Source organism: Macrotis lagotis, chromosome X (assembly GCF_037893015.1).
Source record: "Macrotis lagotis isolate mMagLag1 chromosome X, bilby.v1.9.chrom.fasta, whole genome shotgun sequence".
NCBI lineage: Eukaryota > Metazoa > Chordata > Mammalia > Peramelemorphia > Peramelidae > Macrotis > Macrotis lagotis.
This window is the reverse complement of record NC_133666.1, coordinates 560,638,090-560,663,892: the sequence shown is the minus strand read 5'-3', so window position 1 is coordinate 560,663,892 and position 25,803 is coordinate 560,638,090. Positions and strand designations below refer to the sequence as shown.

At 34.0% G+C, this 25,803-nt stretch overlaps 1 protein-coding gene across 2 annotated transcripts in view; it reads left to right on the top strand.

The window, feature by feature from the left end:
* The window catches only part of LRP12 (LDL receptor related protein 12), a 138,410-nt gene extending 117,971 nt beyond the window's left edge, over positions 1-20,439 (top strand). For both annotated transcript variants that reach the window (XM_074200940.1, XM_074200939.1), the window contains 4 exons: positions 3,599-3,801; positions 5,701-6,805; positions 8,116-8,248; positions 12,626-20,439. In XM_074200940.1, the coding sequence (XP_074057041.1) occupies positions 3,599-3,801; positions 5,701-6,805; positions 8,116-8,248; positions 12,626-13,474 (2,290 nt within the window). In that variant the 3' untranslated portion in view covers positions 13,475-20,439. The remainder of the gene's footprint in view (positions 1-3,598; positions 3,802-5,700; positions 6,806-8,115; positions 8,249-12,625) is intronic.
* Positions 20,440-25,803: the final 5,364 nt, after the last annotated feature.

The following is a 25,803-nucleotide window of genomic DNA, read 5'->3' as shown; positions in this document are numbered from 1 at the left end:
ATTTTCAAACTAGGTGTCTCAAACTTAACACATCCAAGAATTTATCTTCCTCCCTCCCTCATGCTTCCCTCTTCCAAACTACCCAATTATTATCAAGCATTGGCTTATAACCTCAAACCTCCTAATTCCTTGTCTTACTTAACATATCATCATTTGCCAAAGCTTATTATTTCTTCCTCTACAATATATTTCACATATGCTTCTCTCTTCCCTCTACTACTACAATCACCAGTCTAATTCTGATCTTAATAAACTCTTTTCTACACTATTTTAACAACCTCCTTATTGGACACCCAGCCTCAAATCTCTTCCTTACTCCAATCCAGTTTCCATTCAGCTGCCAAAGGGATTTTCCTAAAGTTTGTCTGACCCTCTCTCTCACCTACCCCCCCCACACACACACACTCTTTGGGATCAAATATAAACACTACTTTTTGCATTTATAGTCCTTCCAATCTGACCCCCTCGGATTTTTCCCAACACATTAGGCAAAGGTTATTTTTTCCCTCCTCCCTATGTACACTGTATAATCTTACTGACTGGATTGCTGTTCTGTACACAAGGTATACCATTTCCAATTTCGTTGTGTTTGTCCTTGCTGTCCGCTATGTGTACAGTGAGCTCCCTTCCTCATATTTGCCTTCATTCATGGCTCAGCTCAAGTCTTTTTTGATCCTCCCAAATAGTAGTGACTTCCCCTCTTAGTTCTAGCTACCTTACATTTATGTATATAATGTTTGCCAGTTGGAATAAAACCTCCTTGAGAGCAGGGACTGCTTTTGTCTCTTTATATCCCTAGTAGAGTGCCTCATACAAAGAAATTAGGGCTTAATAAATGTTTATTGATTGATTGCCAGGTGCTTTATGGAATGATGAAGAAACAAGAAAGAAAAATCCCTTTCTGAAGGAGCTTACATCCTTTTGGGAGAGGCGTAGGGGACTTTGTTCATGTATAACTAATAGTAAACCTTTATTAAGTGTCTGCTTGTGCCAGTCATAGTGCTAAGGACTGGGCATTCAAAAACAAGCAGAAGATAGTCAAGGAGCTTCTGCCTGATGGAGGTGACAAGATGCCAACCTATGTTTACACAGGGAACTACTTGTAGGATAAGTTGGAAATAATTACCAGAAGGAAGGCACTGAAATTCAGAGACTCCCTGTAGAAGATGGTGGAATTTAATTGGTGCTTAAAGAATTCAGTGAGATACGTAGTGGAATGGAGGAAGAAGAATATCTCAGGCATGCTGTCTTGTTTGTGGAGCAACCAAGAAGCCAGTCAATTCATCATTCAGATTATGTTGTTCTATTATGTGGTGATCGAGATCTTCCAAAGAACTAGAGTTTTGCAGTTTGAGAGTCAGCATAGTCTAGATTAGTGACTCTGGAACTATGGCCATCCATGGTCTGCATTGAATAAAGCTCTGGACTCTCAAAGTTCAAATTGTCCTTCAGGTAACAGCTGTGTGGTCCTAGGAAGGTCATCTAACTTCTGTAAGCTTTAGTTTCTTCATGGGTAAGATAAAGGAGTTGAACCAAATGACCTCTGAGGTCATACCTTCCAACTATAGATTGGTGATTCCCTTAAAATACAACTGTGTCACCAAGAAGCATCTTCATAGGTAGTGTTATATATGAAGTTGAATCTTTTCTAATTTTTCTTCCCTATACATTTTATTTACATCAAATCAATTTCATCCTTATTAGACCATGTTCTAAATTTACTGTTGACAATTAGGCATTTGAGAAAGAGAAATTCATTGATTATAGATAATTTATTGTATCGGTTCAAATTGGTACCTGCTCTGCTACTTATATAAGGTATCCCCAAAGTCTTAGTGAAATTTTAAGCAATTGATGATTATATTCCTCTAAAAGAGATCCCCTTTTACTGCGGCTATCATGGGACAGGAGTTAGACATGTATTTGGAACAATATGATCTAATAATATTTATTCTACCATTTGTCAAATTGGATTAATTGCCAGATAAAGCATTTTGTATTTGCTCCTGGGAGCAATAAGAAGGGGTGTGTGTGTGGGGGGGTGCTGAATAGAGAAAAGGGGGGAGAGTGAAGAGAGGTTGACATGATCAAACCTGAGCTTTTGGAAAATCATTTTAGTGACTAAATGGAGGATGAATTGGAGAGGAGAGAGACTTGAGGCATGCTGATTCACAGACAGGGTGTTGCTTTAATTAAGGCATGATTGCCTTTCATGAAGGCCTGCACCAGAGTAGTGGCAGTGTCTGACGAGAGATGGGGCTGTATTTGAGAAGTCCTATATAAGTGAAAGCAACAAGCCTTGACAACAGCTTGGATTTAAGAAGTGAGCAATAATGAGGAATTTTAGGTGACTATTGTAAGCCTGGGAGACCAAGAAGGATTTCTTAACTTCTTGTGAAACTGTGCTAACTTATTTATTATATATCCTAGTGGAGTTTGATATTCTTGTCTGTTTTTAATATTGGTTCAAGTGTTTTTTCCTTTCTAGAGATCAATAACATTTATTGTGCTCTTGTTGTTTGTAGAGCATTGTAAGGAGATTGGGGGGGGAACTTGACTGTGTTATAGCAGTCATCTTAAAGTGAGAAATACTGTGCATCACTGTACATACATACACACGCACACACATATATTAAAAAATATATATATATGAAATATACATGCTTGATCTGCAGTATAACTGAGTTTATTTATATAGAGAGGTTCTTTAAAATGAAATTTTCCAGTAGAATTCCTGTACTGTACAAAAATTTTGAATAGAATAGATTATTATTGGATCACCAGTCAAGTTCAAAAGCACTAAGGAATTTTATATCCTCTGAGGAAATAAATTCCTTTTTAAAAGAAGAGACTTTTCATCTGAATTTAAAATCTGAGATTTTTATAATCATACTATATGAGTACTATCAGCTGTTAAAAATACCAGTTATTCTGACGATCAAATAATTTTGAGTAGCTGCTCTACAGGCTCAGGAAAGAGAGGGAAGGAGGGATAGAAAAGGGAGGGAAGGAAGAAATGAGAAAGAAAGTAAAAGTGTTAGAGGTTTAATAATATCTGCTTTTGTAAGACATGATTTTTTTTTTGAGGCAATCAAGATTGACTTACTTACCTAGGATAGCAAGCTAGTGTCTCAGACTTGATTTGAATTTAGGTCCTCTGGATTCTAGGGACAGTGTTCTATCCACTATGCCACTTATCTGTCCCAAAACATTACTTTTTAAAAAAAATTGATTGTTGTCCTAATCTTTGATATTTAATGTAATTTGAGATTGACAGTTGGTTAATCTACAGGAAAAAAAATCCTAGTATACATTATGTGTGTGTGTGTGTGTGTGTATGTATGTATATATACATACATATATATACATACATATATATACATATATATGTATATATATACATACATATATATATATACATACATATATATATATATATAGTTACCCTGAAAGAAGAATGGAATGTTACTTCAGAGACCTGTTTTTAAATTTATAATTATGGAATGTTGAAATTACCATTGCATTTTAGAGGTAGTTTTAAATATTTGATTTAAAATTGCTCTTTTTGATATCTTTTTTTCTGACTTATTTTTTGCAGTTTTCAGGATTTTGATATTCAGGGATCAAGGAGATGCAATTTGGATTGGCTGACAATAGAAACCTTCAAGAATGTTGAAAGTTACAGAGCCTGTGGCTCCACTATTCCACCACCATATATTTCTTCACAGGACCATGTCTGGATCAAATTTCATTCTGATGACAGCATCTCTAGGAAAGGTTTCAGACTGGCATATTTTTCAGGTATGTTTAAAAATAATGTCCAACTTTAGAGATTGCTTTTATTTGAATAAGAGGGCAGCAAGATTAACTATGTCCTTTCCCCTAAAGGTTAATTGAATTCTAGCTTTAGACAGTTGGCACAATTGTTTGGGGCATACATACCCTTAGATTGAATCAGACATTGGCAGAGAGGTGTAGGTTGTTAGAGGTCAGATATGATAGCATTAAACCTCTATTCTCATCTGGGACATTTAAATAATCAAAGACATTATGGGACTGGATTGTGTTTGATTCAGGTTAGAGTAGCTGCTCTACATGCTCAGGAAAGAGAGGGAAGGAGGGATAGAAAAAGGTAGGGAAGGAAAGAAGAAAAGCAAAAGAAAGGAAGGAGGAGGGAAGGAAGAAATGGGAAAGTAAGTAAAAGTGGGATCAAGGAAAATTTTACTTGATGTCAAATAAAGTCAGATGTACTAAATATTATCTCATTTGATCCTCTCAACAATCCTGCAAGGTAGATGCTATCTTAGTTGAAAAACTTTAGTTGAAAGAAACAAAACTAGTTGAAAAAAATTGAGGCAGACAAAGGCTATTTGACTAACTGGAGCACACAGCTGAAGAAGATGCAGTTTGAATAGGGAATGCAGAAATTCTCTCAAGGACTTCACAGTCTAATTCGGGAGACAGGAAGGACATATATACTAAGTACATAAAGAATCAATATAAGGAAAAAAATAAATGCAGATTAAATATTTAAAAAATAATTAGATGTAATATAGTTAGGAAGGGCACCAGTATTAGGTGGAATCTAGAAAGTAGAACTTAAGTTGTTTCTTGATAGAAAAGAGAGATTCTGTAAGGTCCAGGTAGAAGGGAATGTAGTACATGCATAAGGCACAAAACATAAAAGCACAAAGATGGGAGATAGAGTATCCTAGGTAAGGAATCAAGAGAAAATCAGTCTGATTGGATTGTAGAGTATCAGAAGAAGGGTAATGGATAATGAATCTGGGAAGGTGAGTTGGAGGGGCATCATAAAGGATTTATAAGCCAAGTAATGGATATTTATATTGGATCATAGAAGAAAGAACTGCTAGAGTTGATTGAGTAGGAGTGTTTTATATATTATCCCAGCAGAAAAATATATTTAGTATACTTCCAGGGTCAAAATTATCTTTAAATATCTCAGATCTATTTCTTACATGTATCCATCTTTCCCTTCTCTCTGCACAAACCCAGAGGTTTTGCATCCATCAGTGAAAGAATTGAGAATACCATCCTCAAACACATCCCCCCCACACACACACATAAACATATTCCAGTTAAAGGAAGGAGATAGAGATGTTTTTTGTCAACTATGTATCAGTTGTGATTGAGAGTTACTTATTAATTACCTGTTATGTGTTACCAATGAATCAGTTGCTTAATTAAAAAAACCATATAGGGTCAATTTTAATAGAATTTTATGATTATCACTTCCCAAAGAAAGTCTATTTGGCTATTAGGCGACCACTTCCTGTGTTGCTCAGAAGATGGAAAAGAACTCCTAATGAGAGAATTATCAATTATAATGTATCTTCCAGGGAGAAGTAAAGAATATATCGAGAAAATGCAAATATTTGATAGTTGCATAAAACTGTATAAAATTGAAAAAACTTCCAATATTACTGGTCTAGTGAAGGCCTATGTTTAAATTCTTAAACATATAGTATATCCTAAAGGTCCTTTTATTCAGATATTTTATAACATTTTATTAAATATTAAGCCATAAAATATCCTCATGTGAAGAATATAAGTCATCCATTTTAGGTTTTTTCATTCAAATACTATTAAATTATATTATAATTTTTGAAATTCTAATTTGCTTTTAACTTTGGAAGTAATATTTTATTTGTGTAATACATTTTTTTCTTACTCCCACAGGAAAATCTGATGAACCAAATTGTGCATGTGATCAATTTCGTTGTGGTAATGGAAAGTGCATCCCCGAAACTTGGAAATGTAATAATATGGATGAATGTGGAGACAATTCTGATGAAGAGATCTGTGCCAAAGAAGCTGATTCTCCAACAGCTTCCTCTTTTCAACCCTGTGCTTACAACCAATTCCAATGCTTATCTCGATTTACCAAAGTTTATACTTGTCTTCCTGAATCCTTAAAATGTGATGGGAACATTGACTGTCTTGACCTAGGAGATGAAATAGACTGTGATGTACAGACATGTGGACAATGGTTAAAATACTTTTATGGTACTTTTAATTCTCCCAATTATCCAGACTTTTATCCTCCAGGAAGCAATTGCACTTGGCTAATAGACACTGGTGATCATCGCAAAGTAATTCTGCGCTTCACTGACTTTAAGCTTGATGGTACTGGTTATGGCGATTATGTCAAAATATATGATGGATTAGAAGAAAATCCACACAAGCTTTTACGTGTATTAACTGCTTTTGACTCTCATGCACCTCTTACAGTTGTTTCTTCTTCTGGGCAGATAAGAGTGCATTTTTGTGCTGATAAAGTGAATGCTGCCAGGGGTTTTAATGCTACCTATCAAGTAGATGGCTTCTGCTTGCCTTGGGAAATACCCTGTGGGGGCAACTGGGGTTGTTATACTGAGCAGCAGCGTTGTGATGGTTACTGGCATTGCCCAAATGGGAGGGATGAAATCAACTGTACCATGTGCCAAAAGGAGGAATTTCCTTGTTCAAGAAATGGTGTCTGCTATCCTCGCTCTGACCGCTGCAACTATCAGAATCACTGCCCTAATGGCTCAGATGAAAAAAATTGCTTTTTTTGCCAACCAGGAAATTTTCATTGCAAAAATAACCGATGTGTGTTTGAAAGCTGGGTGTGTGATTCTCAAGACGACTGTGGTGATGGTAGTGATGAGGAGAATTGTCCAGTAATTGTGCCTACCAGAGTAATAACAGCAGCAGTCATAGGGAGTCTCATCTGTGGACTGTTACTTGTCATTGCCTTGGGATGTACTTGTAAACTCTACTCCTTGAGAATGTTTGAACGAAGGTAGGTATCAAAATCAAACCAACAACATTTATGCTCTTGTACAATAGCTAAACATTTATTCCTTAAAGAATAATGCTCTTAATAATGGTAAATATTAAGTTGATTCATTGGAAAAGCATAGAAAAGACAAAAGAACAATAAATGTTGCCTGTTTGTGGTAGAGTGGAAAGAATGCTTACCTTGAAATCAAGAGATCTAGATTTAATCCATCTCCATCCCTTATTAGCTATGTGACCGTGGACATTTCACATAACTTTGCTGAGACTAATTTTCTTTTCAATTAAATTGTGATAATATCTGAAGTAATGCTTCTTAAGATTATTTTGAGTACTAACTGAGCTTATGCAAATAATGAGCCTCATAAACCTTATTATATGGGTCTACTCTCACAGAATATCAGAAGGGGCTCCCTGAGAAATGAAAAAGTAGAACCTTAAAAGGAAGCAATTGTAATTACCAAAAACCATTTTCATAGTCAAAATAAGAAATCATCATCACAGTTCCTATTTTTAATTTTTTTTGCAGGAACTGTGTCATAATATAAATTTTATATATATAACAAAATATTTGATTCTAGAAAACTACAAATAAAATTGAAAACAAATACTTTTTTTGCATGTAACCAGGAAAAATTAAAAAAAAGATTCAAGATATTGTATGTGAGTGTAATCATATCTATATAATAGTACCTGGAAATATAGAGCACAAACAAGTTTGAACATTTCACTTTTAAAACCTTGAGTTCCAAACTCTCTCCCTTCCTCCCATCCCACTCCCCCTCATTGTGAAAGCAAGTTATTTGATAGAGGATAGAAAAATGCAGTCATAAAAAACATTACAACAATAATCAGGTTGTAAGAGTTAAGCATAAACCACTCCCCCCCCCCCAAGACAAGAGAAATCTCAAGAAAAATACAATGAAAAAAGTATAGCATGCAGTACTTAAACTTTGACTTGACCTATTCTTTATAGATATAATAAATAGCCTAAAAATAACTGTTCCTATACTGCTGCATAAACACAAACATTCAGAAACACATGAACTCTGTGTAAGTGATTCTTTTTAAATACCTGGAAATGGTTAAGATATGGTCAATGACATATTTCTTACTCTGACCGACCTTTAGAGATGGTACACAAGTCATTGAAAGAGAAATCAAACCTAGTTGAGATCTTTAAAGTTTAGAATGGAAAAAAATTTGCCATTTTAATAGCATTCAAAACAAATGTAAAATTCACTAAAATTGAGTAAAATGTTTTTGTTGATACATGTGAGATAACTTGTTTTCTTCTTTTTCTACATTTAAAAGATCATTTGAAACACAGTTGTCAAGAGTTGAAGCAGAATTACTAAGAAGAGAAGCTCCTCCTTCTTATGGACAATTGATAGCTCAAGGGTTGATTCCACCAGTTGAAGATTTCCCTGTTTGTTCACCCAACCAGGTATAGTTTACCTGATAAATCTGAAATCAAATAATCAAAAATCTTCTTATACACACAAATGGGCAGCTAGGTGGCCTTAGACATTCCTAGCTGTGTGACCCTGGACAAGTCACCTAACCTTGTTTGCCTCAGTTACCTCATCTGTAAAATGAGCTGGAAAAGGAAATGGCAACCAACTCCATTCTTTTTCCAAGAAAACTCCATATGAGGTCACAAAAAGTCTGAAACAACTGAACAACACACCATCACTATCATCGTCATCACCAATCCACCCCTATGCATAGAAACACACACACACACACACACACACACACACACACACAAACACACACACACACACACACAGAGCTTCTAGTAAAGTTATAGAAATCTTTACAATGACCCTTTTGTGGTAAGTTTTTAAGCCACCATATTTTAATTTTTTTTCTATTAAACTATTCTATTTTTCTATTATATAAATTATTTATGGGGCTTTGGTAGCTTTTTTACTTTTAAATAATGTCTTGGGATGGGTTGCATTTTTTCTTTTTAAGTTAGCATACTATATTTGTAATAATTTCAATAAATTATTAATTGTAATTATTTGTTAGGAGTTTCTTGATTGTTGAATTAAAACTATAATAATAAAGTTCCAGAGTTTAATGATCTAGAAATTAATAGCAAAATTAATCTGTTAGTAATTCTATATTAGACTAACCAAAATAATAATTGCTATGAAGATTTTAGTTTTACTTACTTGGGAGAAAGCTGAATTTAAGAGAATATGATAAAAGACTGATAGTAAATAAAGTTTAGTATTGTAGTTGCTGTAAACCTTTATTTTTTAATTATATTTTAGTTACATATGTTAGATGAGGAATTTAATGCTCAGAATTAGAGGCTTGTTATATAACTCCTAAATGTTAAAGATGAGGTTGAATCTCTAATTCCTGTCCAGTTTTCTTCTCACAATGCCATGCTACTTCCCTTACTTAAAAACTTTTAATCTCATAGTAGGATGATGTGACTTCACAGCAGTTTTTTAGAGTGGAATCAACATGTTAAAAGAATTAAAGTTATGTTGCTGATTGCATCTCTGTGTATACAGTAAAGATTAGTTCAAATAATGACTTTACTGTCTTTCCTCTGAGGAAAGCATCTGAACTTAGTGCTAAAGAATTTTTCCTTTGGGGGCAGCTAGGTTGCTACCTTGTTGCTACCACCCCTCATTGTCAAAGCTTCAGCTCACTGAGTAGCCACTTCTTATCAAGATTTGGCCTCTAGGTGGTGCAGTGGTTAGAGTACCGGCCCTGGAGTTAGGATGGCCTGAGTTCAAATCCAGCTTCAAACACTTAATAATTAACGTAGCTATGTGACCTTCGGCAAATCACTTAACCCCATTGCCTTTCAAAAACCTTATTAAAAAAAAGAATTTTTTTCCTTTGGTTAATATGGCTCCACATTTTATTTCTATTGTGGGGCAACTTGACAGGTATTGAAACCTCATTATAGCCTCTCATTACTACTCCAACCACTGGAATTTTTAATTAGGTTAAATCTTCAGAATTTCAAGTAACATATTAAATCTATTAAATCTTTTTCTGAGATTGAAAAGTTCAGGTACTTTCAACAGAATCACCAAATTTAAGTAATTGCTTTTTTCAATCCTCTAATGTTTTCTTCCTTTTTTTTCTTTTTTTCTTGTTAAATTTTTTTTTATTTATTTAAAGCAACGGGGTTAAGTGACTTGCCCAAGGTCACACAGCTAGGTAATTATTAAGTGTCTGAGGCCAGATTTGAACTGAGGTCTTCTGACTCCAGGGCCAGTGCTCTATCCACTCTGCCACCTAGCTGCCCCTCCCCTCCAATTTATTTTGAACAAAAAACTACTGTAAAGAATTAAGAGTAGAATTCCTAATTCCTTTGTGTGTTGGTCTATGGCCTTGGGCAAATTAATTTCTTCAAATATCAGTTTTTTCATCTGTACTACATCTCCACTGACCAAACCACTGGACATTTGTGTGGATCAAATAAGAGTATTTATATGAAAACGATTTTAACTCTTGATGAATGACAATTTAGATTCTATTCTATTTTTATTTATCTGCTAAATCATAAGAACTGAAAATTGAGAAATAGACCAATGTATACTTTAAATGTGATTTTATAAACAATAAAGGACATTTCAGAATCTAAAAACAATGTTAGAAACTCTCCAAACAAAAATTTTCCCCTTGATTGTCATTTTCATATTTGTTTAGAAAATTTGCTCTTAGGACTGAATTTTTTAATATCCCTACATTGCAAAACTGTTTTTTTTTTTTTGGAGACTAGAGGAGTAACAAATTTTAGGAGTCCCCATAGAAATCCAGAATATTGTATTGTAGCTAGAATAGAAAGGGAGAAAACCAAAAGAAAACTCCTGAGGTTGTGTATATAAATACATTTCTTTTCCCTTCTTCCTAATATTTTAACGTGCTTTGAGGGGAAGATATACTGAGTCATTACTTGAAGCTAAAGAAAGACTATCCTTTGGCATATTTGAAACTTCATGACATGTGAATGTGGAGAATTTTCTTATAAATTTATATTTCTAATGTTGCTTTTCTTAACCACCAGGTGGCGATTAGAACCTATAGTTTTTGTACTTGGTTTGAGTTTTGAAAATAAAAACTAGTGGACTCCCATTTATCTAAAGTAGTTAGAGAATGATCTGTTAGCATTAACATATTCTTCACTGTCATATATATTTAATAAAGGATTAACAGTTACTAAGAAAATTAGAATATAATGGAGGTAGCATGGTATAATGGAAAGAGCACTGTTGGAAGCAGATTATTTTTTGTTGAAGTTAATTCTCTTATCACCTTCTAGGGCTATGATGTTGAGTAAGTTATTCTCTCAGGGCTTCAGGTTTCCTCATAAAGAGAGAACTATTAATCTATATATATTATATATGATATCTTCAGTTTCATGAAGATGAAATGAGATCTCATAAAATGCTTTATAAGCTTTATAGTGTTTCAGAATTGGAAGTTAGTAGTATTAACTGCATTCTAATTATAATAGTTTAATATTAGATGATTCAGGTGTCCAAATGCCATAGATTTGGATGTCCAAATGTCCAAATTTATGAATATTGTTTTTATTATTTTGTGATACCATGAAAAATTGTGACCAGATAGATTCTGGATGAAGAGAAGTTCTGTTATTTATGCAATGATCAATTCTTTTGTTATTTCCTACTTCTTCAATACTTCTGGATCTGTGATTCCATCTTATTCATATACCTATCACCCAGAAGATCACAACTTTTTTACCAGACATTACTTTGCCCTTGGTGAGACCTGCCACATCTTTTTGAACTAATAACCTTTGAAAACTTTTAAGAAGTATGGGACTTCAATGTAGAATCAAGTTTTTACACTTCTAAAAATTTAAGCATAAAATTGATTTGTGAAGTTATTTATTCAGTCTTATAAACTTTAATAATTTGCTTTTTTTCTTAAAAAAAGCCTAGTATTCATGAAGTTATACATCATTAAATGGGTAATATTTTATATTTCTGATTTGATGTTTTAATAGTATTTTTAGTAAAATTGAATTGATTCGCTTTTGGGAAATCCAGAGTAATTGAAGAAGAGTCATGGAGTTTTGTGTATAACCTTTAATAGATAGGAACTAGATCTGTGGTTTTATTGGTATAGAGTACTAAAAGAGGAGGAAGCCCTCCAGCTGTGCAGAGCAGCACCTTCTCTACCACTTACAGGCTTTTCCTAGAGAATTTCCTACAGCTCAGAGGAGTTAAGTACCATATCTAGGGATTCCACAGCCAATATATGTCATAGGCAGGATTTGGAGCTAGGTCTTACTGACTTCAAGGTTACCTCTCTCTCACTTAAATTATATCAATAGGGGCAGCTAGGTGGTGCAGTGGATAGAGCACTGGCCCTGGAGTAAGGAGGACCTGAGTTCAAATCCAACCTCAGACACTTAATAATTACCTAGCTGTGTGATCTTGGGCAAGTCACTTAACCCCATTGCCTTAAATAAGTAAAAAAAATTCTTTAAATTATATTAATAAAATAAAGATCAGTACTATCTTAAAAGCTAAATTTTCTAAAATGTAAATTAGAGACTAAAGTAGAATATAGAGAAAAGCCCTTAGTGAGAAGAGTTGGTTCTTCTGATTGATAGCATTTATTTTCTCCCATTCACATTGTTGGAAGATATGATTTTATTTTATTCTTATTGTCTTATTTTGTTTTGTAATGTTTTAAAGACCGTCATGATATAATGAAATTAAAAATGATCCATACAGAACATTTTCTAATATTTACTAATAGTAAGTGAATATAATGTTACAGTTTACATGATTTTCCTTTTCTATTATTGCAGGCTTCAGTTTTGGAAAACCTCAGGCTAGCTGTGCGATCTCAACTTGGATTTACGTCAATCAGACTTCCAATCACAGGTAGATCCAGTAACATTTGGAATCGAATTTTTAATTTTGCAAGATCACGTCATTCAGGATCCCTAGCTCTGGTCTCAGCAGATGGAGACGATGTTTCTAATCAGAATTCTAATAGAGAACCTGAAAGAAATACTGCTCACCGAAACCTGTTTTCAGTTGAGTCTGATGACACAGACACAGAGAACGAGAGACGAGATGCTGCTGGAGCAGTCGGAGGAGTCGCGGCCCCGTTGCCTCAGAAGGTCCCTCCCACAGCAGCCATAGAAGCCACAGTAGGAGCATGTGGAAGTTCTAGTCAGAATGGCCGTGGCAGCAGCACAGATAATGGAAGAGAAACCACCAGTGCGGAGCCTCCAAGTGTGAGTCCAGCTCGCCATCAGCTCACCAGTGCTCTAAGTCGAGTGACACAAGGCTTACGGTGGGTGCGGTTTACATTGGGGAGATCAAGCTCTGCCCATCAGAACCAGAGTCCTTTGAGACAACTTGACAGTGGGGTGAGTGGCAGAGAAGAAGATGATGATGTCGAAATGCTCATTCCTGTTTCTGATGCAGCATCAGATTTAGAGGTGAACGACTCTTCCAGGCCTCTTCTTGATCTTCCTTCAGATCAAGGGCCAGGGCTTAGACAACCTTCCACTGGAGGAAGGCCGTGTAATCGAGATGGCCCTTGTGAGCACTGCGGCATTGTTCACACTGCCCAAATCCCTGACTCCTGCTTAGAACCAGTACTCAAAAGTGAAACAAGTGATGATGAGGCTTTGTTACTTTGTTAGGAACAATTTGAGTAGGGAAGATTGTATACAAGTTGGAGCAATATCCAAGTTATTGTTTTGTACTTTACAGTTAAGAAAACTAGTTTTAGTTAAAAAAAATTAATAAAAAAGTCCAGGGCAAATTCATATTCTGATGTTTTAGCCTGCATGGTTAAATAAACAACTTCCAACTTTTTGAACTGCTAGAGTGAACATTTTAGCAGCCACAAATACATCAAATATCCCTACTGTTAAGTAAGTGATATCCATCCCATTAGTTTAATTTGTTTATCCTGGTACTGTAGTTCACAGTAGAGATATGGCTACTGGAAACTCATTTGACTGTCAGGTTATTTATCCTTTGTTAAGAGATTTATTTGTACAGAGTGATATTTTTCCTTAGAAACTAAACCTGTTGTGTTATTGCCAGCACATACCTTGTAATTTAATAATACTAAATGCAGTTATAGTTGTTAATGTGCAAAAATTCACATTTTTCCCCTTATTTTTGAATTACAAAACATTTGTCTAAATATTCTCGAATTTCATCTTATCAAAGGGAGGAAAAATTTCCCTAAATCTTGTTTTTTTTAAGTTAAACATGCGGTGGTGTGTAAAATTTAGGTACAATTAGATAAACTGATGGCAAATAGAAAATCCTTTTATAGATTTTATAATGTTGACTTTCATACAGTACTCTCTAAACATGGTACAAACCAAATGGTATGTAAAATCCCACGTCATTTTTTTTCATCTCTATATGGGGACAGAATAAAGTGGCCGAAGATATTCTACTATGCATTAATTCTTGAACTTTATAAAATATGTACGAATACTGTACAAGATAAATTACAGCTGGTAATATCTTTCCCTGCTCTATACGGGGTCTGCTTGTATTGAACCGAAGGGATTTGCACTAAAATCATATCAAGGTCTCAAATGAGCTTAGTGCACAAGCACTATCACTTTAAATACTATTATTCTCTAATACTGCAATGAATATATATTTCCATAGCTCTTTTCTTGGGGTGTTGCATTTTTATTACAATTTAAATTGCTTTGCTGGTTCTCTATTTATTTATTGTATTTAAAGACTGAATTATCTGGTTGTAAGAAAAATGGTTTTTTTCAGTTTATGTTTTTTGTTTGGGGAACAGGGTTTTGTAATTTTCATATCGGAGGAAAAAAAACAGTGGGAAAAATCATTGTTTCAAATTTTGATAAAAGAAGGCTCATATGGCTACTAGAATGATTACAAAACCCTATATCCTTTTTTTTATTGTCAACTGCTGTTTATTTATTCTTTGCCAATCTGTTTTAGTAGCTTAATGATTCAGTATGAAAAGATGTATTTGTGTGTGACTATGCTATTTATTAAATTTTAAATACTTTTCTGAATGTCATTTTAAAGCATGTTTAAAGGTCTTGTGCATTTGTCGTGTTATGCTGTCAGGCAGAACTGACTAAAATGTTTTAATATGTATCAAAATTAAAATGACTTTTTGTTATGCCTTGAGGTACTTTTTAAATCAAAATTGTTCTTTGTTTTTGTTTAGAATTGGTGAATGCAAAAAATATATTCTGTAAAATGCAAGATATGCCTAGAAGGAAAACTAAATTGATTGGAAGATATGACTATCTCCCTTTAATTTACATATAAACATCAACTCAATAATTCAGTGAATTTTAGTACAATTTAGAGACTAGAAGATTCCCTCAAAATATAACTAACTACATTGATAGTTATTAGTCCAACATTCAATTCCAAGTATAAAAAAATTGCACTTTATTTCAATGTGATAAATAGCTCTTTTCCCCACAAAAAAGTTGACAGCAAAACTAAATACACTTAAATTTATTGAATAAAATGATAAAATATTTTAAATTCAAATTTAAAATTGTTAATAAACAATCACTGGTTGTGATTCCTATTATTTATATTTAAATATAGTACTGATTGCACTGATAATAGTAGTCTTCTAAATAGTAAGTGGATAAAAGAAAGTAATACCATTGGTACCATTGCAGTTCATACAAGAATAAATGCAGCATGATTTTATACCAAGTAGCCTGAAAACAGAAAAAACAATGAGAGACCTAATCCTGATACATACAAGTACTTCTTAATTTATCCCAGTATACATGGAAGAAGTTGGACTTTTGACAAACAACAATACAACAAACAGTTTAAAGAACAACATCTTAGTTTATATAGTGAGACTTTAAAAAGAAACTTATCCCTTGCTAAGTTGACAGAACAATTGCCTTGGTTCCACAGCTTTTATTTAAGGGTCCATACAATGCTACAATCAGAAGTTCTTTGCATGGATATTTTCTTAGAAAAATACAATATTTATGCATAATAGATTTAGAACTGAAAATTAGCATAGAGATAATTGAGCCCATATACCTCATTTTTACAGGAAGTAGACTTAACTCTCAAAGAAATTATGACATGCCCAAGTCCTCACAGAGAGTAAATGGAGCTAGACTTTGAATCCAGGACTTCTGATTCCTATGGTCTTCCCACTACAAGTTGCCTTCTAGTTTCTTATATAATTTTTTCAGGTCTCATTTAGTATTTTGTATTATGACTTCAGTGTTTTAAACAAAAGAAATATCCTAACTTTTTAAGGGAATGTGATGGAAAAAAGGTGCTTTCACTGATTTTTATTATTCATGGGGTCAAACTTTTTCCTATGTAAAATTAATGTATAATTTTGTAAGTCAGTGGAAATGTAGTTAGATGAACAGATTTGATGTGAAAATGTTTTCATAAATTTCTATTCCATTTATAGACAAATTCCATTAGCATTATCAATAATAAACAAGGCATATAGCTTTCCTACTCAAATCTTCAGTTATTTCATGTCCATAATCATCACCATTATATCCTTAAGGGTATGAGACACACACATTTTCTTCCAAAGCTCTTTAACTTATTGTAAAGTTCTTGAGGTAAAGCAGCATCTTGTAGCAGATAAAGAGCTGATCTTTGAGCCAGGAAGACCAACTTCCAAGTCCTGTCTCAGATACATACTGGGAAAGTCATTTAAGCTCTATATTCAAGCCAGAAGTCTCCAACCAGATTAAAATGTAATTGCAAAATATTTAACAAAATAAAAATGCATTATGTATATAATGGTAATTTGTGGTTTTATAAATCAACATGAGATAGCACCACTGTAAGCAGTTCTTTAAAACTATGAATTTCAGAGAAAGTGCTTATCTACAATGGTAAAAAGAGTTTTCCAATTCCAGTGAAATTACAGTTCCATTTTTTATTCCTTTATTTCCTAAAATGAAACATCCTGAAAGTATTATCAGTAGTTGAGACAGAAAGATAAGAGTAAACTGAATGTTTGTGTTCTTGTTTTTTTCTACCTTAAAATTAAAAAAGCACCATTACTAGCATATGCATATGTAATGTGTAGTTTAAAATTTAATATATGTGATCCTGAATTGTTTGTTATATGGGGCTCATAATTAGAAAGACTCAGATAATTAAAGTGACTTCTTATAAAATCATGATAACTGGATAGTAGCTTGAGAAATAGAATAGAAGCCTAACTATCTTTGACCTCACCTCTGTCTTTGGAGTCCTAATACAAGCAGTTTAATTTAGTCATGCAGCTATTGGCACTGATACATACTTAGCAGAATTACTTGTGATAAACTGCCAAGACTAATGGTCATTGGTACAACTAGGTAGCATAGTGGATGGAGTTATCAGCCTTGGAGTCAGGAGGACCTGAATTCAAATGTGACCTGGGACAAGTCACTTAACCCCATTGCCTTGCCAAAAACAAAAAAAGACTAATGATCCTTTCTCAGTTCTCATCTCACTCTATTGACTGTATTTGTTTCTGTTGACCACTGCCTCTTTCTGTCCACCCCCCAAATACTGGATATTCATGACATTGATCTGATGTTTCTCTTATTGACTCCTGCTTCTAGATTCTTTTCTGACATGTCATTCACTTGAGATCTCTAAACTTAGGTTTTCACCAAATTTCTGTACTCAGCCCTCTTCTATTCACAATCAGATAACTTTATAAATTCCTAAGATCAAAACTAATGCCATAATAATATGTATACATGTGTGTATGTTTACATACACATGTGTATATATGGGTAATAAAGCAAGCAAGCTTCAGCTTAAAACCTCCCACACTTTTGGCAACTCCATGTTACATCCACTCCCAGTCTCCCTCCACTGAGTTTCTGTCCTATTAATCTATGCAAACTGAATGTATCAGAGCATTGAGTCTTAAACTACACCTGTAAAAAAGCAAACTCATCTTTCCCCTAAAACTTTTATCTTCCGGGCTTCCCAGAAACTGCCACCAGCTTGATGTCATGCTTCATCCCTTTCTATCTGGACTATTCCTATAGTTTGCTGTCTGGTCTCCCTGCCTCAAGTCTCTCCCTATTCCCAGGCAATCTATTCAGCTGTCTAATATCTTCCTAAAGAACAAATATGACCATGTCATTCTATTATTCACTCAACAACCCTGGATCCCTGTTGCCTCAGGATTAAATATAAAATCATTTGGCTTTTCAGTCTGTGCCTTTCCTACCTTTCTAGTCCCATACATTATTCCCATCCATATGCTCTATGATCCAGTAATGCTATCCTTCATATTCCTTGTACATACTGTTAAATCTCCCAAATTCCAAGTTCCATTTTCACTGACTCTCCACCATGTCTGGGCCTCTTTTCCTCCTCATTTTTACCTCATAGCTCTGGATTCCTTCATCTCAGCTAAAGTCTCACTCTGTGCAAGAAGCCTTTCCGACAGTCCTTTAATTTTAATGTTTTCCTTCTGAGATTGCCCCTCCATTTATTCTGTGTATAATCTTGTTTGTTCATGGTGAATTGTATATTCTCATTTGTATATATCTCATTTGCTCCTTGAGATCAGGTCATATTTTTATGTCCAGCCTGGATACTTAATACAAGATCTGGAAACATAGCCTTAAAAAATGCTAGGTGGCAGATTGAATACATTCCTTATTTCTGACATCACTGTCCTTCCAATCTGCCAGATTCATAATTTTAGGATTGTTCTGGACTCCTCCCTTTCCCTTATCCCAACATAAATAATGTTTCCAGATCTTGGCTTTTCTATCTTCATGCTATTCCTCCTGCTGCTACTGTAACTCAGACTCTTAGCACTTTTCACTCAGAAGTGCTTGTGCCTCTCCCCACTCTATTTCATCCTACACCCAACTGCCAAAAGAATTTTTCTTAAATGTGAATCTTAATCATGGGGCTCCCTTACTCAACTAACTCCAGTGTCTCTAAATTCTTGTGTTTAGCTGTTAAAACCTGATATAACCTACCCTCAAACTAACGGTTGAACTACATGGAATTTAACTTCACAAGCCTGAACTCTGTGATCTAGTCTTCTCTGTTCCTCTCACATGTAAGAACCTTCCCTGTGCCTTTACCTTGGCCATGCTAATTTGTCTCAGATATATTCCTTTCTTAGTTCCAATTCATAGAGTTGAGACAGCTAATTGACACAGTTAAGACAGAATCCTGAAACTAGAGCCAAGAAGATGTGAGTTCTATTTTTAACCTCAAATATTTACAAGCTGTGTGACTATGGGCAAATAACCTCTATCTGCCTCAATTTCCTTACTTATAAAATATAAATAAATAGTGCCTACCTACCTCCCAGAAATGTTGTAAGGATAAAATGAGATAATATTTGTAAAGCATTTTGCAAACCCTAAAGTACTCTTATAAAATGGTAATTAGCATCCTCTTTAAGATTCAAGCATCATCTTTTGCATGAAATATTTTCTGATCCCTGCCCACCTCCCAACTAATAGTAGCCTCCCTCCCAAACTACCTTATATTTAGCTAATTTGCATGTCTTTATATTTATTCACTTTATATTTGTGGTGTATATGTTACAAGTGTGCTTATCACCCTTATTAGACTAGAGGTTTCTTGAAAGGAAGAATTGTTTCATTCCTTGTATTAAGGAATACCAAGCTCCCAGTGCAGTGCCTGGTATAAGTTAGGTACTAAACTAATTGTTGAATATTAATTAATAGAACAATTTTAGCCCCACAGAGCTATTGTTCCAATTTGCCTACTATGTGAAATATGATTATATTTGCAAGATATCTGTATTCTCCTTTCTGAGAGATCTTACAGTTGCCTCTGTCTCCATTACTGTGGATTTTCCTTTGTATTTTTCATTTTCAGTAATGAAAAAAAATCCTAAAACTTCAATGATGAAAATCACTTTGATAAGAATGTTGCGTTATCTTTTTTAGTGTTTTTAGGTCTATAAAATGAGAAGCTTCCCTGTCTTCCTTTCTCACAAAGCTATTGTAAGAATGAAAGAGTGGTAGAAATGCTTTTGTGATGTCTACTTTGGAAATAAAAAAGAACTCACTTTGTTGTTTTAGATAATTCAAGGTCTATTTACTCAGCCCCTTACTCGGTGCTAACTAGTCAAGTTGTGAAAAAATCCGTCCTAGAACAAAGATTAGGAGTTAGATCTTCTCACCACACCTCTGGATATTTCCACCATCCAACCTACCTAACATTTAGCAAGCAGCTGTTAAAATTAACCAAAAATTGTTGGTAAGTTGCTTAGGACAGTGGACTGGTAATTCTTTCCATCAGAATGGTTAGAACTTTATTCACACTTAATTTTATTATGTGGTATTTTGCAGTGTCCACATGTTGATCTAATCCTATTCAGATGTTCATGATAGGATTTTTGCTTGTTCTAAGCCACCTCTCCTTCAATGGCTCATTATTTTTTCATAAATCATTTAGAATTGCTTAACCAACCAACATCCATGTATTGAATGTCTAGCTGGAGTCCTGAGGAGAAAATAACAAAAAAACCATTCATTTAGTTATTTCTATGAATATCAATATTTCTGTTTTCTGATCAAGTAGATGATATCAATCATTTGATGACATATTAGTGAATAAAATGTACTTTCAAAGATCATCTATCTCAAATGCTTTATTTTTTTAGTTAAGGAATTTAAAGCATAGTTAAGTTGTCACTTCCTCAGGTTCACTCATCTGGTTAATGACAGAGTAAACACAAAACCAGATCTCCTGACTACTGTCAGTTCATTTATCTAATAGTAGATCATTAGATCATTTCAATTTTCCACTGTTAAGCTGTTAGAGCTTTATGATTTAAATTTAACAATTTAAAGTAATTAGAAATCAGTAATTTAGATTTATGAACCATTATAATCAATGTATAGCTAAAGTTTGTATATTTTGGGTGTTTTCAATTTTTTAAATTAACCATGCCTTCATTATGCAGAGATTTGGAAGACTTTCAGTATTTATACATTTTCATGAATATTTTAGATGCCCAGAAAATCCCTTACTTTGGTGGGTCCTGACCTGTGTTAATTTCTATTTTAGTTCTTGCTAGTGACCATCTAAATTATAAGAATTATAATAAGGTCTATTAGTCAACAAGAGTTTATTAAGCATGTACTATGTAGTGGGCACCATGCTAGGGGCTGGAGATACAAAATCATAGTCCATGTCATCAAGGAACTCACATTTTAATAAGGGAGAGAATATACAAAATGACATGCAGTGTAAATTAAAGGTAATCAGAGGGAAAGCATAAGACAAAAGGCCTCTTATAAAAGGTGAGACTTGAGTATTAAAGGAGGCCAGGGAAACCAGAAGTGATCTTTTCCAAGTTTCTTTATTACTTCATCTATTAAATGTTTGGAATAGATTACTTCTCTATTAAAAAAGGTAACCTCTTTCTCAATTTGGATTGTTAGAAATTGGGAAAATCTCAGCCAGAGAAAAAACTTTAAAATATAGGGTTTCTCCATGTCCATTTACTTTACATTAAGAACTGCACATAATGATACCACAGCAAATTTCTCATTTGTTTTCTATGGGTCTTTTTGACATTCATTAGTTCCTGGTCAAATCATTAGGGCGCGGGGGGGACTTAAAAAAAATTTCCACTAGGAATGAATATTCTGTTTATCACAAAGTTCAAGCTCTCACCTCTTGGCTATTTCTCAAACTATATTCCATGTAATATAAATAATGTCCATGAAAGAAAAATGATGCTAGCAATATTTTTCCTCTGAAATATTAAATATGAAACAATGTATAAAATGTTCAGCAATTTTTTTGCAAGAAAATAAACTTAATTTCCTTTATTTTTCCTCTATAATTCCTCCGACCCTTTTTATCCTATAGGGGTTTTTATATTCTTAAATCTCTGCTCCCTTCTGAATGAACATTTATAGGATTTTGGCACAATGGGAAAGAATGCTGTGTTTAGAATCTAAGAAACAAGTGCTAATTCTTCCCCTTCCTCACTATCAATGTAATCTTAAACAAATAACTTAGTTTCTTTTACCTTCTTTTCCTCATTTACAACATTAAAGAACTGCACTAAAAGACCTTTAAAGTCCCTTCTAGTTCTAAAGTCTGAAAAATATGGACTTTATATATATATATATATATATATATATATATATATATATATATACACACACACACACACATATATATATATATATATATATATATATATATTTCAAGAATATGACTAAATCAAGGTATTAACCCCTCCCCTACCTTTAGTTTATCTAGAATATTTTAGATATGTGGATCATTTTGGCTGTAGTGAAACTAAGTATTAACTATTTTCAAAATCTCAGGCCTCACAATAGCTCAAAGTGAAAAGTATTAATTTGATTTTTTGTTACTTTGTAAGTCAGATTTCTTCAGTTTTGCAAAAAATATTTCCGATGATTACAAAGTATTTCTTGACAGTCTTTTTTTTCTCTTTAAAATATACTTTTCTTTATATTCTTTTTTATTATAAATATTTTATTTATATTGAGTTTTACAATTTTCCCCCTAATCTTCCTTCCTTCCTCCCCCACCCCCCAACAGAAGGCAATTTTCCAGTCTTTATATTGTTTCCATGGTATACATTGATCCAAACTGAGTGTGATGAGAGAGAAATCACATCCTTAAGGAAGAAACAAAGTATAAGAGCAAGATTGGATAATAAGATAACAGGTTTTTTTTTCTAAATTAAAGGTAATAGTCTTTGGTCTTTGTTCAAGCTCCACAATTGATAATCTGGATACAGATGGTATTCTCCATTGCAGACAGCCCCAAATTGTCCCTGATCATTGCACTGATGGAATGTGCAAGTCCATCAAGGTTGATCATCACCCCCATGTTGCTGTTAGCATATACAGTGTTTTTCTGGTTCTGTTCATCTCACTCAGCATCAGTTCATGCAAATCCCTCCAGGCTTCCCTGAATTCCCATCCCTCCTGGTTTCTAATAGAACAATAGTGTTCCATGACATACATGTACCACAATTTGCTAAGCCATTCCCCAGTTGAAGGACCTTTACTTGATTTCCAATTCTTTGCCACCACATAACAGTCTTTTTAAATATATTGACATTTCACTTAAGTCCATGCAACTCAAAATTCCTGATTTGGTTATACTCAATGAAAATGCATAGGGAAGAAGATTTGAATTAGCTGCTGGTATAGCAGGGTGATGAAATTGTCAGGAATTTGTGCTTATGCTGAATAATTCTCTTGTTACCAATGATTTGAAGAAAATTCACCTAATTTTTACTTTTTTTTTGTTTCCAAAGCAGCTACGTTTTACAGAGTACTCTGCTATCCTGTTTAATTCTGTGACTTCATTGATAATTTTTAATTATTTATAGATATAGAGGCTTAGATTGGCTTAACTTTAACCTTGTATTTTAAAAAAGTTTCTTACATGATTGCTGTCTTCCCAGATGTTATAAATAAGTCCCTCGAAATTAAGACCCATGTCTTCTTACAATACCCAACTGTAGCCAATTCAATTCAATATTTACAAAGTGCCTACTACAAACAAATCATTTTGCTAGGAATACAGTATGAAAGATTAAATTATTACATAGTCCCACTCCCAAGATTTGATAACCTAATGTAGTTTGACTGTTAGGTGACAAGTAGCTATCATGTAAATAAATTCAAACAAATCCAACAAGCTGGAGAACTTTGAGAAGGGAGATATCTTTTCCAAGTGGGAAGAATGGAGGAAGTGGCCCCTGACTTGGTCCTTAAAGGAAAAGAAGTTCAACAGGTAGCTATTTAAAAAAATTAAGGGAACAATTATAGATATGGAAGACAATCAAAAAGGTTTACATGGTCTTCCTGACTCCAAGGTTGTACTATCCACATCTAGATGCTCAAAGTGTTATACATGCAATAAGACTAGACAGGTGATTTAAACCAATTGTGGAGGACTTTTGAGTACTAAGAAGTTTAGATGTATTCAGTAGGCTGTAGTGTATGACTAAAGGTTTGTCTTATGAGGAAGACATAGATATTAAAATGTGGTTAAAATTCTAGAAAGGTAACAGTGAAGAATGAATGGTAGGTAAGAGATTGGAGGAAAACTCATGTGAAAAGGGAGCCAGACTGAACTTGGAGCTCTGAGAAACCTGGATTTCATTCCTGATGAAAAAAAAAAAAGAAACTATAACTAAAATACAAATATGGAAGCCTTGAAGAAAATAAAATGGTAAATACAAGTGAAAAATTAGAAGGGATTTTATAAGGATGAACTGTTTATATCCTAATAGGGGAAGATGTTAAAAGGTTCTTTCAGAATCTTCATCTCACAAGTAATCAATTGAATGGAAGACCTACTAATAGTCTTGTTATGTTTTCAAAAGAAAAATGTAGGAAAAAGGAAAAGGGACAAGGATATATATTAGGGAAAATTTTAGGACATTAATATACACCAGATTGTGGAAGTAAAGCTATACAAACTACAGGATTGTGGAAGGAGGCATAGCTAAGCATCATTTTGAACTAAATTGGCCAAAATAAGCCCCCCTCCCCCATACATATACACACACAATGTCTGAGGGCATATATATGAGAGAGAGAGATTTATAACATGGAATTTTAAAATTTTTAATAGACTGGAAAAAGGAAAAATTAGACAAATTAATTTTTAAATGTTTTAAATTTAAAAAATATGTGAAGATGCTACCAAGGTGGAATATTGTATATTTCAGATAAGATCATTTATATTAGTTTTGTTGAATTGTTTTATTACATATCTCATGAAATGGGAGTAATCTTTATTTCAAAGTTGAAACAAAACTCATAGATAAAACTTAAAAAAAAAGAAAAGGAAAAAGATCCTATCTTCAATATTTGCTAGTCATGTAGTGAATTAATCACAACTTTCCTAAACCTCAAGTTTTCTTACCATAAACTATAGGTAATGGCATTTCTACTACTGTGAGGAAAGGCCTTTGTAAACTTTAAATCTTCTCTTTAAAGGTGATGAAGGCCTAAACTAGCATGATGGCAGGATCAGAGAAAAGACAAGATTCCTGAGAGTATAGAGATAGAACCTCTGGGATATGGCAACTGTAAGAGGAAGTGATTAAGAAACTAATCAAAGATGGTTAATTTTGAGACATAACACCATCCTAAATCAGTTAAAAGATAGCTAGAGAGCTTAGTGATGGAGTACTGGGCCTGAAGACAGGAAGACCTGAGTTTAAATCCAGCTTGTGACTCTGGCAATTCACTTAACCCCATGTGCCTCAGTCCTCATCCATAAAATGAACTGGAGAAGGAAATGGCAAACCACTCCAGTATTTTTGACAAGAAAGCCCCATGGAGATTATTGGCATGATATGGTTCTCAGGGTCACTCCAAAGCAATCACCTTATGTTTCTAGATTTCTTTTCCTCCTTCTATTCTCATATCTTACATTCTCAACCAACTTTCTAGCTCCAGAGCACTAAGCTTTCCCTTCTTTGAACCTTTATGAATAATCCTATGCTTCCTATGTATTGACTGATGTGGAAGCCATCATTCAAGAGACATAGAAATGAGTATATTGGAGAAATAAAAGGGAAGAAATAGGGAGGAAAGCATTCTGATTGGGGATTATGGCTTTAGGGATTGTGTTAGTTTTATTTTGTTTTTTTAGGCTAGTGGAGACCTAAGAAGTTATGACTAATGAAGGAAAGTCAAAGAGAAGATCTTTGGTTTAGCAATGAAAAGGAACACATCATTCTCAGAGAACATCCTGCACACTACATGCTATATCCTCTTACCTTTATTAGTTCTGGAGACTTTGCTCTCTTCCCTCCTACTGGGATTGGAGTAGATGTCCTCACTTTTGCTGCCAGAACAAAGCAGGGTACAATGTGTTCCTAATTCCAGCTTCCAATTTAGAACATAGAATACATTCTCCCATAGAGATGATGTCCAATCTAATATGGTAATACTGAACAGTGATTAAGTCTTATTACCCCATT